Source organism: Nannospalax galili, unplaced genomic scaffold (genome assembly GCF_000622305.1).
Source record: "Nannospalax galili isolate Female #2095 unplaced genomic scaffold, S.galili_v1.0 scaffold527, whole genome shotgun sequence".
NCBI lineage: Eukaryota > Metazoa > Chordata > Mammalia > Rodentia > Spalacidae > Nannospalax > Nannospalax galili.
Window position 1 is genome coordinate 371,100 of NW_008355476.1, and position 13,447 is coordinate 384,546.

A 13,447-nucleotide genomic window follows, 5' to 3' on the forward strand; every position below is an offset into this window, starting at 1 on the left:
ACTATTATAGTCATTTTGGCTGGGTATAGTAATTGGGGTTGGCATCTGTGGCCATTTAAAACTGGGAATACTTTGGTCCAGGCTCTTCTGGCTTTCATAGTTTGCACTGAAAAGTCAGCTGTAATCCTAATGGGTTTTCCTTTATATGTGACTTGTTGTTTCTCTTTTGCAGCTCTCAGTATTGTCTCTTTGTTTTGTACGTGTAGTGTTTTTACTATGATGTGCTGTGGAGAGTTTCTTTTCTGGTCCTGTCTGTCTGGTGTTCCATAGGCTTCTTGTATTTGTATGGGCATGTCTTTCTTTAATTTTGAAACTTAAAAAAAATACATCTTTCCTCCTTCTGCAGGAAGCAGAAGCCTCCCCCTTTAAAAGACCCCAGCTCACGACCTGGGGCAGACATTTTCCCTGCCCAGAAGGGAATCTGTCCCATGTGTTCTTTTGCTAATAAACTCTATTCTGATGGAGTTTTATCTGTGTCCTGGTGCTTTCTCTTGATCAACTCTATCTTTTCGTTCTCCAGCTACTTTTTACCAACACTATATAGCATATGTATACATGCTATACAGCATATGTAGGCTATATAGCATAGCATAAGAATAGCATTGTCTATGTAACTCTAAAGTAACCAAAGCAAACTGTACTATTTACCTCAGATATTCAAAGATCTTCTAGTCCTACCTTGCAGTTGCAATACTTGGAGATGGAACAGTATGCATAGCAAAATAATTCAACCTCCCTGCCACAGGGATATAGACACATATTATGACTGCCACTCCTTGAGACATTCCCCTGGGAAAGTTTATGCTGGCAGCATTTCACCAATAGATCAGGGGTAGGTCTTCATGTATTTGCTGTTGCTGTCTGATTCCTACAAGATGGGTCAGGTCAGACACAAATGTCTTTTCTGCTTCCGTCTTTTTTTATTTTTATTTTTAATGTCAATTTGGATTGTGCCTAATTTTAAGTTTGCAAACTATGTTCTGTTACTTACAAACTATGTTCTCTTAATTCAGAGAGACTTTTCAGAATTGCAAATACACACAGGTTTGTGATTAATTAGAATATTTTTTCCCAAAATGCTAGTGGTATTTTGCCCAGTCATTCATTTGTTCATTCAATAATGACTTTTCTTTCAGCTTGCCCATACCTAAAATCGTTATATTTACAAGTTAGGGACTGGAGAGATGGCTCAGTGGTTAAGAACACTGTTCTTGCAGAAGACCTGGGTTCAAAACCCAGCACCCACATGGCAGCTAACAATTGTCCATAACTCCAGTTCCAGGGGCTCCAACAGCCTCTTCTGTCCTCCCCAGGCATTGCACCACATGGGTGCACTCACATATATGCAGGCAATACACACATACACATAAAATAAAAATAATAAAATATTTTTTTAAAAAAGAGTGAATGTAAAATACTTTCAGAAATTACAAATTAAAAGATAAAGTTTAGTTTTAAAATTATCATCAGCAGGTGTGGTGACACATGCCTTTAATCCCAGCACTCAGGAGGCAGAGGCAGGTGGATTTCTGTAAATTCAAGCCCAGATTGGTCTATATAGTGAATTCCAGGCCAGTTGAAGATACAGGGAGATCCCATCTCAAAAAGACCAAATAAATAAATAAATAAATAAGTAAATAAATAAAATTACTAAGATAATTTTATACAATATAAATCAGGGCCATAGTGCACTATTCTGGCTTCAGATGTTCTGTGCTTTGCTCTACCACTTTAGACGAATTCAGAGATTCCCAAATAGGAGCAGGAGTCTATGCCTGATTTCATATGGAAATCTTGGACTTGAGCTCTACTTTAACCTGTTATTTCTGGTATTTGCTAAAACAGAAAGTCATGCTGTCCACAGCTATCCTTACACCTAGTGTGTACAGTAAAGCTGGCTGTGGTTGGGCTGATACAATTTTGATTGATCAGCATTGCTCAAAATGTTGGCTTGAGTTTCCTGATTTCCAGCAATTCCAATTCCAGGAATTTAGATATAGTTTACACCTACAAGGATATTCACGTTGCTGCATTTTCTGTACCAGAAGAAACGACAACCAAAACGAAAAACTTCCGAAACAGACAGAGGTATATTGATATTGGGCACCTTAAAGAAATGACAGTAGTTTATGTTGAAACAATCAGTAGAATTCTCTGAGGCCTTTACAACGAGAATGGATACGAATAAATATATGTGAGAGAAATATGTTGTATATAGTACGTTTCTTTTGTATGGAAAAAGGCTATGTCACATGCCCTTCAGCTGCACATATACTAAAACTGGAAGGATATGGAGATTAGCATGGCCACTGCCCAAATTCACACACAAATTCATGGCGCATTCCATATTTTACGTTTTTTATTTTGTTTGTTTTGAGACAAGGTCTTCCTGTAGCCCAGCTGGCCTGGAACTCGCTATGTATACGAGTGGCCTAGATCTCACAGAAATCCACCTCGTGCCTCTGCCTCCCGACAGCTGGGTAGAGGGACTGAACTATTTGTTTCCTGTTCTGGAAGTTCACGCTGATCTTGTATATCTGCACTACCTGCCTTCAGCTGACGAGGGCGCCATGGGGGGGGGGCGGTCAAAGGCCTTTAAACGCCTCTCGCACTCCGTAGTGGCGTGCTCGCGTCATCACGGCGGCCGCGGCGCAGGCGCACTGTCGAGGCCTTGGCTCTTGCCTTGGCTCTGTTGTCGTTCTGGATCCTGCGGTGTCTTCTTGTGGCCCTGAGGTCGCCCCTCTGGCCGCGCTGGCCCGGTTGGCGTTGGGTGAGCGGCATCCCGGGGCCCACATGAACCAGTGGCATCACGCCCGCGGAGGCCGCAGTCGGGGCCGGGACTTCTCTGGCCGTGCCCCACCCAAGAAGAAGGGCAGAAACCACGTCCCGGAAAGGTAGCGCGCATTGGTTCCGGGCTCGGTGGTTCCGGCAGCCTCGGCCTGGGGTCCCTGTGCCTCGTCGCCTCACCCGCGCCTTTCCACCTCCCGGAGGCTTCCGCGCCGCCGCACGGTGTTCTGGGACGTGTCCGGGTCTTTCCGAAGCCTGGCTCTGCCGTTGGAGCTCAGCGTTGCGAGGCCTGGCTGCTGCGGGGCGGGGCTGTCGGCGTTGAGACGCGCCTATCACCGCGGGCCCCACGGTTCCTTACGTGGTTTAGGCTCAGTGAGGATGAAGGTGTGAGTTGTAGACACCGTTCCTCCAGCACCGGCCCTCGGGGTCCGGGTGGCTGCTTGGCGTCCTGTCTGTGCTTGGGGCAGGTTGTCATTTGAGGGAGTTTCCTCTTTTCATTCCAATTATGGATTTTGAGGCTTTGCTCATAGGTGCTCATACATCCATGCTATTATTCTTCCCCATTACCATCACTGGTTTCCTCTTTCCGTTTAAGTCCCCTTGCTCCTCTTGACTTAGTCCCCCTCTGCTTTTTCATGCCCTGTGTAACACCTTAGTATTTGATTCCTGGTTGGGTTTTGTCAGAGATAAAAAAGTTCTGGCCCTCTTTAGTTTTAGTTACTCCTTATTTTTGGAGATTTTAGTGCTGTTTCATTGTCATTTATCTGTTTTCAAGGTGGGGAGACAGAAGGAAAATGTAGGTTGATACTAGGGGAAATGAGTAAGTTGAGTGTCAAAAGGCAGAGGGAAGAGATGTGTGCGGCAATCAGGAGCTTTCATTCTGTGAGAAGACAAGGCTAACAAAAATCATATGTAACAGGTGGAAAGACTATCTCCCAATTGGACAGCGGATGTCCGGGACTCGTTTCATTGCTTTCAAAGTCCCTTTGCAAAAGGTAAGCAAGTTAATTGAATATTCTTTCAGAAATCTAAATTTACTATGAACAGTGCTGGTCTCAGCCCTATAAATCATTTTCCCCTTTGTAGCAAACACTTTGTAATGTTACTTTATTAACCTGAAATGAGATTCACTTGTCAATATAATCTACTTCTGTATTTAATTTTAAGCAAAACATATCAGTATAATGCCATAACTATAATATAAAGGAGTAAACTAAATTTATAGTAAACATAAAATGTGTTTCAATTTCTGAATATGTCAGCTTCAGGAAGCTAGACACTTTGTTGATAAGGTGATTGATTGCTATAGTAGAAATTCAGTGAAAACGCTCGAGAAACAAATACCTTTGTTTATTTGTGAAATGAGGTTAGGTTCCAAGTCTTAGGCAAATAGGAAGAGGGTTTGTTTTTTCTTACCTACAAATGTTGACTAGGACATTCTGAAATCATTCATGATTTAGGACACACCACAGAAATAATGTATAAAAAAGGGGACTTTCTTTTTTCCTTTCCATCCCTGAGAGAGACTGTAGTAGAACTTCCAGAAGAGTGGAAACTTCTTTTTGCATCTCTTTATATGTTGGCTTTATGGGGCTTGAATAAATGCATAGTATGGTGTAGAATTTTAAGCACACGTTTGCTTTCTTTTATTTCATTTTCTGACAGAAATTTGAAGTGAATCTTGCTCCAGAAGAATGTTTTTCTCCTTTGGATCTTTTTAATAAAATTCAAGAACAAAATGAAGAACTTGGATTGATAATTGATTTAACATATACTCAGCGCTATTATAAAGCAGAGGTAAGTGGACACCATAATTGAAAAGAATGTTCTTTGTTCTGATGCAAAATTATCTGTAGTAATTCAGTAGTTTTTATCCTTTGTTGATATAAAACTAACCTTCATTCATGGGTAGTATTTTTAAAAGAGAACCAAGTTGCTGTCTCAAAATGAGATTGGGGACCAGGCCAGGTGGTGAATGCTTATAGTCACAGACTTTCAGAGGCTAAGGGAAGGATTGAAAGTTCAAGGCCAGCCTGGACTACATTATACAGTTAGAATCTTTATTAAAAAAACAGCAACACAAAGTAGATTGGAGACATTCCTTAAACTATATTGTTTAGTCGCCGTTACCTGAGTCTCTTTCATCATCCTCAACAAAAGCTCTATTAAGCATTATTTCTCCCTTCTCCTCCATCCACAGTCTCTAGAAATCTTATAGTGGCTTTATCACCATAAATTTGCCAGTTCTAGGCATCTCATACAAATAGCATGATGTAATTTTTGTTCTTTTGTATTTGAATTATTTTACTAATGTCTCCAGTGTTCATTTGAAGCACATGCCAGAGTCGTTTTCCTTTTTCTGGTTGAATATTTAGTGGTGTGTATCTGCTGTGTTTCATTATTGTCCCTATGTGTTTTGCTTTGTTCTGTTTTTGTTTGTTTTGTTTTTAAGACAGGACCTCAGTGGGTAGCACTGGTTGGCCTGGAACTCCCTTTGTAGATCAGGCTAGCCTCAAATTCATAGAGATCCTCTTTTCTGTGCCTCCTGAGTTCTGGAATCAAAGGTGTGCACCACCATACCTAGCATGTTCTATATTATTTTAAAGGAACTCTCAGATACATAGTTTAATCTCTATATTTTTTGCATGTATATTTAAAATATAATACTTTCTCCTTAATATAAATTCTTTAATATCAAATAGTATACAAACTTGCTCTTATCTTTTAAATGCCATAAAAATTGTCACTTTGTAATTGATTGTCTTTCAACCTAATCTATAGATTTCTATTCATGTCTCTCTTACTTTGTTTTTGTCCCCACACTTGAATTTTATGTTTTGGGAAAATCCAGCCAGTTTAGTTTAATCATTGCATCTCCATGTGTTGTTAGCATAGTCCTTTTATTTTCTGCAAATTGGTAGCTGCACTAGCTCGATTTGATACTTCTTTGTCTCTTCTCTTGTCCCCCTCCTCTTTTTTCCTTCCCTTTCTCCTTTCCTTCCTTCTTCCCTCCTCTCTCCTATTCCTCTTCCTTTTCATTTTCTCCTTTTCTTTAGTTCCCTTTCTTACACGCCTCTGCCCTCCCTTCTTCCTTTCTTTATTTTCTTGCTTTGTTGGGATTTTGATATTTGAGAAAGAGTCTCAATATGCAGCCTTGGCTGGCCTAATACTTTTGATCTTCCTGCTCTAGCCTCCCAAATGCTGGAATTACAGATGCACAACACTATACCTGTCTTCTCTATTTTTGAGACCGTTCCTAATGTAGCCCAGGCTATCCTCATAATTGTTGTGTAGCCAAGAATGTTTTTACAGTTCAGATCCTCCTGCTTCTGCCTCCCAAGTGCTGTGATTACAAGCATGGTCCACCATGTTTAGCTTGATTTTCTTTTTTGCATGGTGGCAGTTTAGAGAGGAGGGGGGTGGGTCTTGCTATATTGCCCAGGCTGATCTTAGAACTCCTGTTCTCAAGTGGTCCTTGTACCTCAGCCTACTGAGGCACAGAGACTACAGGTGTGCCACCATGCTTGGCACAAGACAGTTTCATAGATGATGTGTCCTTCCATTAGAGACTTAGAAGTGGTTGTTATTCCTATAAGATTAGTGGTTATTGGTTATCAATTATTAATTCCTTTGTGACTTCAAAAGGTGATTTTTTTTTTTCTTTTTTCTTTTTGAGACAGGGTCTTGCTGTGTAGCCCAGGCTAGCTTCGAACTCAAGATTGTCCTGCCTTAGTCTCCCAGGTGCTGGGATTATAGGTGTATGCCACCACACCAGGCTACAAAAGGTGAATTTTGTTACTCATATTTCACTTAATAAAGAAGTTTCTGTTCACTTGTTTCCCAGGTATGCAGACTTGATTCTTCCCTTTTATGGAACAGTTTTCACAGTGTTCTGTTGGTCTCTAATATCCTGCAGTGGTGACTAGTTTTATTTTATTTTATTTAATTACTTTTTGTACCATTGTGAACTCCACTGCAGTTGTTTTTCTAAGTGGAGGCCTTTTCTTTGAAGAGTTGGGACTTCTCGAACTGATTCTAGGACCTCTTTTTAAGAAAAATTTGTTCTTTGAGAATTTTATACATGCATACAATAATATTTTAATCGTGTCCATTCTCAACACCCACCTCCAACTCTTCCCCGGGTGTCCTGCTCCCAATCTCACGTTCTTTTCTTTGTTTCTTCTTTTCCTTGTAGTTTTATAACCCACTTAGTCCAAAATTAGTGCTGTACAAATGTACGTGGTTGTGAAGCCATCCACTGGAGCATGGTCAATTACTTGGGGACATATGCCTGAAGAAAACTGACTCTCCTCCCCCCCGCAGCTGTTTCCTTTTAGTGGGATTAGGATTTAGACATAATCTGAGTATTCACTGCTACTGGACCAACAGTGTTCATAGGATTTTTCTGTGGACAGAGCTAGGAATGTGTCCTGGCTTCATGCTGGTGCTTTTCACTTAAACTCAGAGCTACTGGATTTCCACTTGCCCTCTTTTTATTTTTTATTTTTGTAAGATTTATACTATTTTCACTTATGTGTATGTGTGTGTCTGCCACATGTGTGCAGGTGCCCGCCAAGGCCAGAAGAGAGTGTCGGATCCCCTGGAGCTGGAGTTACAGGCGTTTGTGAGCCACCAGATGTGGGTGCTGGGAACCAAACTTGGGTCTTCTGGAAGATCAGCAAGCAATCTTACCCACCGAGCCAACTCTCCATCTCCAACCCATTACCTAACCTCTTCTGTCTCTTATCTCAGCCCATTAGTAGTTTGTGCTGCTTTGTGAAGGCACTGAAATGTGAAATAATTAGTAGAACCATTCACATAATTTTTAATCACACCATTTGTCCCCTAATTCACATAGAATTTGGTATACTTTGTGTACCTATTGATTGTCCTGTAGTTTTAATGAAAGTCAAATGATATTTCCTGGTTGAAACACCTTTATGAGAAGTGGCTCTTTTGTCAGAGTTACTGACATAGTAAGTTTATTATTGTCTGTTGGTTTATTTTCTGGCTCCTCAAATCTTTCACTGTTTCCCTATAAATGAGTAACATATATTTTCCTTGGTTCTGCTTTGTAGGATTTGCCAGAAACTATTTCTTACATAAAAATTTTTACAGTTGGGCATCAGGTACCCGATGATGACACTATTTTTAAATTCAAACGTGCAGTTAAAGAGTTTTTAAAGGAAAATAAAGATAATGGTGAGTTCTTCTGTTTTGTACCTTTCTTAGGTGATCTTTGATGTGCATTTTGAACAGTGTTGGAGACTTAATATTTTTAATATTCTGACATTAGCCCTGTTGTGATTGAAGGTATCAAGGTAAAAGGTCAGATAGTATTAATAAAGTGTCACCTTATTGGTCACAAAGAAACAATTTAACTTACTTTGGAAAGTGATCGTAGTGAGAAATACACACTGAACTAGTTAATTTGTCTCTTAAAAACTTGCATGGGGGATGCTAGAGAGATAGCTCAGTGGTTAAGAACACTGGTTGTTCTTGCAGAAGACCCAGGTTCAAATCCCAGCACTCACATGGCAGCTAACAACTGTCCGTAACTCTAGTTCCTGGGGATCTGACAGCCTCTTCTGTTCTCTGCGGGCATTGCATGACACGGGTGCACTTATCTACATGCAGGCAATAAATGCATACACATAAAATAAAAATAAATATGCCAGGCGTGGTGGTGCACACCTTTAATCCCAGCACTTGGGAGGCAGAAGCAGGCAGATCTTTGTGAGTTGAGGCCAGCTTGGTCTACATAGTGAGTTCCAGGACAGCTGGGGCTACAAGGAGACCCTGTCTCAAAAAAAGATGAAAATAAATAAATAAATAAATAAAATATTAAAAAAAAGCTTGCATGGGAAATGTATAATACAATAAAAGTGTTTCCTTTGTTCTTTGGTTAAGAGATGAGAGACAGATTAAAAATTCCAGCATCTGAGGTTTACGTAAGAGAGACAACGAAAGACAAAGGTTAGGAGTGAGGCACTTCCCTAGAAGAAATCAGCATGGGTAGGTCAGTAGAATTGCATCTTTATCACACATAGAGTATTTCTGCTGTTTCTCCTCTTTGAATATAGTTGGGCTTATTGGCTTATTATCAGAAGTAAAGACTGAGGCTTCATAGATGGCTCAGGTTAAGAGTGCTTCCTGCTCTTCCAGAGGACCTGAATTCAGTTCCTAGCACCCATGTCAGGCTGTTCACAACCTCCTATAACTTCAGCTCTAGGGAATCCAACATCCTCCTCTGGCCTTAGTGGGCACCCTCATACATAGCAAATATACTCACTCAAATATACATACCGTATACATAAACAAAAGTAAATCTTAATAAGTGGATGTGTTGGTGCAGGCCTTTAATTCCAGCACAAGGGAGGCAGAAGCAGGCAGATCTCTGTGAGTTCAAGGCCAACCTGGTCTACAAAGCAAGTTCCAGGCCAGCCAGGGCTACATAGTGAGACCTAGCTCAAAAAATGAAAGGCTGGGCTGAGATCTATAGCTTAATTGTAGAGCATTTGCCTGGCATGTATAAGGCTGTAGATTCAAACTTCCAACATTGCACACAAAAACGCATTCTAGTTTCATTCAAAACAAATTTAATTATTCTTAAGGCAAATTAAGGCTTGGGGTTTTTCAACACTATATTTTCTCTAATTAAATCAATCTCTGCTGTTAAGACAGATGGATTTGTCTCAGTGTCATTTTACCCTGAGCAGTCCTGCAGTTGACATCATTGAGTCTTTGCAAAATTCCTGGGGCAGAGACTAGGGAAATGGCTCAGTGCTTAAGAACACTGCCTGCTCTTCCAGATGACCTTGGTTCAGTTCCTAGCCCTCACATGGTGGCTAACAACTTTCCATATTCCAATTCCAGGGGACCCTATACCATCTTCTGGCCTCCATGGACATTGTATGACATAGGTATATTTACATACTGGTAAAACACTCATACACATAAAATAAATACATTTTTAAAAATTCCTGTGACAGTAATGTTTTTGGTAGGTGATTGTTTATAATAATATGTTTCTAAAAACTACTTTCCTTTTCAACATAGTGGCAATATTGTAGTAACTTGTAAACCTTATTCTTCAGAAAATTGAATAACTTGTTTTCTGGTGTATCTGTTTCAGTTGCTTAACTCTTCATTTCTTGTTTTATAGACAAACTTATTGGTGTCCACTGTACCCATGGTTTAAACAGGACTGGTTACCTCATCTGTAGGTGAGTTGCCAACCCCAGAAACAAATAGTGTTTAAGTGTGTTTGTGTGGTTATGATGATACTGTAAGCTTATAGCAAGACAGGTAATCAGTATAGAAATGGTGCAATACAGAGCAGTGTTGTCGCCAACCTGAAGATTACCATCAGCAATAAGTTAGTATATATCATTGTAGACTTCAGAAATGCAGACCTAAGCATATACATGTGGTTTACAGTACAGTAGGCATTCGGATTTGTAATATAATGTGTGGTAGACATCTTTCTGTGGAAGTACTTAGGCACCTTATTTTTTTTAAGGCTGTATTGTTCTTTTGCACACTGATGAACATTAAGATCAGAAGAAATTTGGGGTATTATAAAGCATTAATATAGTGTTCATTCCTGTATGAACATCTTTGAATACACATGCCACTGACTCAGAGGTAATCTCATACTAGATGGAGTTACTAAATCAGAGGATGCATTCTGATACTTTATGAATATTGCTGTATTGTACCTGTTCATGTTTGTCCATCCAGAAAATACTTACTGTACACACACCCAGTATGCTGGGTGCTAGCAAAGAGACTTAGCCTGCCTCTGAAATCAAGAAAGAGTAACACAAATGCCTATAGGATTATCACTGACAAGTGCTAAGAAGGAAAGGGACAAGATTCCATGAGAGCAAATAATGGGAAGATTGATCTCATCAAGGAGACGAGAGGTTTCCACGGGAAGGTTTGAGCAAAGGTCTGAACATTGAACTGGTGCAAAGCAGGTAGGGACACTGCAGAAAACTATGGACATAAGGAACATCCAAGACCCTAAAGCAGTACAACATGCACTAGGTTGGAGGAGGTGGGCCCTAAGGTAAGAATGGCATTAAAATCGAGCTGGAAGTGTAGGTAGGAAGCCAAAGCTAAATCATGTAGAGCCTTGTTTCAGCCTCTGTGTGTGCGTGTGTTTGTGTGTGTGTGTGTGTGTGTGTGTGTGTGTGTTAAGAAAGTGTGTGTGTGTGTGTTAAGAAAGTGTGTGTGTGTGTGTGTGTGTTAAGAAAGGTAGGCAGCTTTTTGTTGGATATATCAAACGTTGAATTTTGAACCTATCATTCTGAGTGAAGAATGCTCTAGAGAGGTAGAAACAAGGGTTGAAATTCCACTTTTGTAGGCATTGAAGTGTAATGGTAACTTGGACCTCGATGTGGAGGTCATTTTGGTGAAAAGATGTCACTTTCTCAAGACAATGGAGGTGGTATCATTGTCAGGACCTGGCAGTAGGCTGAAGATGAAAGTGAGGAAGAAGTGGATGATGGTGATGGTGGCTCTTGTTTCTGGCCCATACTGTTAGTTACTCAGGATCCTTGGAGATGTTGCTGTTTGTTCCAGTTGCTCTGCTTGTTTTGGGTTCCTCATGAATACTCTGACTACTAAGGAATCTCTGTTTTTATTTTTAATTTTAATTTTTATTTTTTTGGTCTTTTTGAGACAGGGTCTCCCTATAGCCCCAGCTGTCCTGGAACTCACTATGTAGACCAGGCTGGCCTTGAACTCTCAGAGATCCGCCTGCCTCTGCTGGGCATTAAAGACTGTGCCACCACGCCCGACAGAATCTCTGTTTTTAGTGTACAAAGCATTTTGATTAAAAAATGAGTACTGAATTTTTCCAGATACCTTTTGGTCATACATTTTCTTTCTTTATTAGCTACATTGTTATATTAATATAAGTACTTATATCCATAGATTTTAGGTTGGGTCAGTCTTGGAATAGTCTTTTGTGGTCATGGCATGCCATTCTGTAATTGTTGGATTAGATGTATTCCTTAGGATATATGTTTCCATTTATAAGTGAAATTGGACCTGTTTTGTTGAAGTTTTTTTTTTTCCTTTTTGTATATATAAGTGACCCAAATTATGTTGTTTTGTTAGATATTTGATTGATGTAGAAGGCATGAGGCCAGATGATGCAATTGAATGTAAGTATGAGGGGTGTCACTGTTTTTCCCTTTCTGTAAAAGCTAAAGGTAGAATTGTAGAGCAATTTCTCAGTTTTTGGAAAAAACTTTAATTGATATGACCCAATATAAGATGCCAAAAAGAAAATGAGATGAGAGAGAGAATAAGAAAGCAAGCAAGCTGCCTCATGGCTGGGGATGTAGGTCAGTGGCAGAGCACCTGCTTAGCATGTGTGCAGCCCTGAGTGCAATCTCCCATATGAAAAGAAAGAAAAAAATAGTGGTAATAGAAGGTAATCTTTTGCCAGAAGTTTATGAAGGAACATATCTGCAAGTGGTGAGCTATAAACAGCCTAAGTAATAACTGAATATGAGCCTTGATTTGCCTTCTCTGGAAAGACTTCTTTTCATTACTTCTAACAATTCATTCACTCCTCAGTATTCAATAGGTGCCGGGGGCACTGCATAGAAAGACAAAACTACATTGAAAACCTTCAGAAAGGTCGTGGCAGAAAGTAAGTCTTCCTTTTTGTATGTGGGGAATCTATCGTTAGGGAGATCTCTTATGTAATTCAAGTAGCAAATCTCCTAGCAACTTGCTCACTGGCTGGATGAAACCTAAAACAAATGGGAATGGGGGAGATGGGATTGCATTTTTGTAAACAGTGACTAAATTGGTCTCTAAAATTGGAAACTGGTAACTGACCCAACTATTCTCTTCTAGGAACCGGAACTCTAGCACATCTAGGTCAGGTGTTTTTGAAGACTCAGCACATCTCATGGAACAAGTACCGACCACTAACAAGCCTGTGAACCAAGGACCTAGGAACAACCGGCCTGGTGGTCATCTACCACCTTCTCGGCATTTTCACACCCAGACCCAAAACTCACAGCAGTCATTCAGGTACCTCTGCTTCCCCATTTTATAGAACTGAAATGGAAACTATACTGTAAACTAGTGAAAAATAAAATATGATAATGATGAGTAGTTGATGTTTTCTTCCAGGTCATCCTTCTCTGGGTTTTGGAAAGTTAAATACTGGATAGGGAATGTAAGACTTTTCAGAGGCGATTGGGAAAAGGACTTAGAAATTTTCATTGTTTTTAAATTTGTTTTAATCCAGAAGTTTGAGGTGGCTACCAGAAAATCTTTATTTATTTTATTTTTTTCCTTTTTTTGTGCTTGGGATCAAACTACTGAGGTATATCCCTAGGCTTTAAGAATCTTGCATTCTGGGGCTGGAGAGATGGCTCAGTGGTTAAGAACACTGGCTGTTCTTGCAGAAGACCCAGCTTCGAATCCCAGCACACAACAGCTAACAACTGTTCGTAACTCCAGTTCCAGGGGATCCAACAACCTCTTCTATCCTCTGAGGGCATTGCATGACACAGGTGTACTTACCTACATGCAGGCAATACATGTATACACATAAAATAAAATAATAAATAATAAATAAAATACTAAAAAAAATAATCCTGCATTCTTAGGCTACATAGTTTTCAGA

General features: G+C 40.0%; 1 protein-coding gene across 1 annotated transcript in view; it reads left to right on the forward strand.

Annotated features, from left to right (window-relative positions):
* Positions 1-2,381: 2,381 nt before the first annotated feature.
* The window catches only part of Dusp11 (dual specificity phosphatase 11), a gene marked incomplete in the record, with an annotated part of 13,313 nt that continues 2,247 nt past the window's right edge, over positions 2,382-13,447 (forward strand). The window contains 8 exon segments of the mRNA XM_008852869.3: positions 2,382-2,894; positions 3,707-3,782; positions 4,453-4,584; positions 7,866-7,989; positions 9,953-10,013; positions 11,917-11,963; positions 12,382-12,457; positions 12,667-12,846. Of these exon segments, the coding sequence (XP_008851091.1) occupies positions 2,794-2,894; positions 3,707-3,782; positions 4,453-4,584; positions 7,866-7,989; positions 9,953-10,013; positions 11,917-11,963; positions 12,382-12,457; positions 12,667-12,846 (797 nt within the window).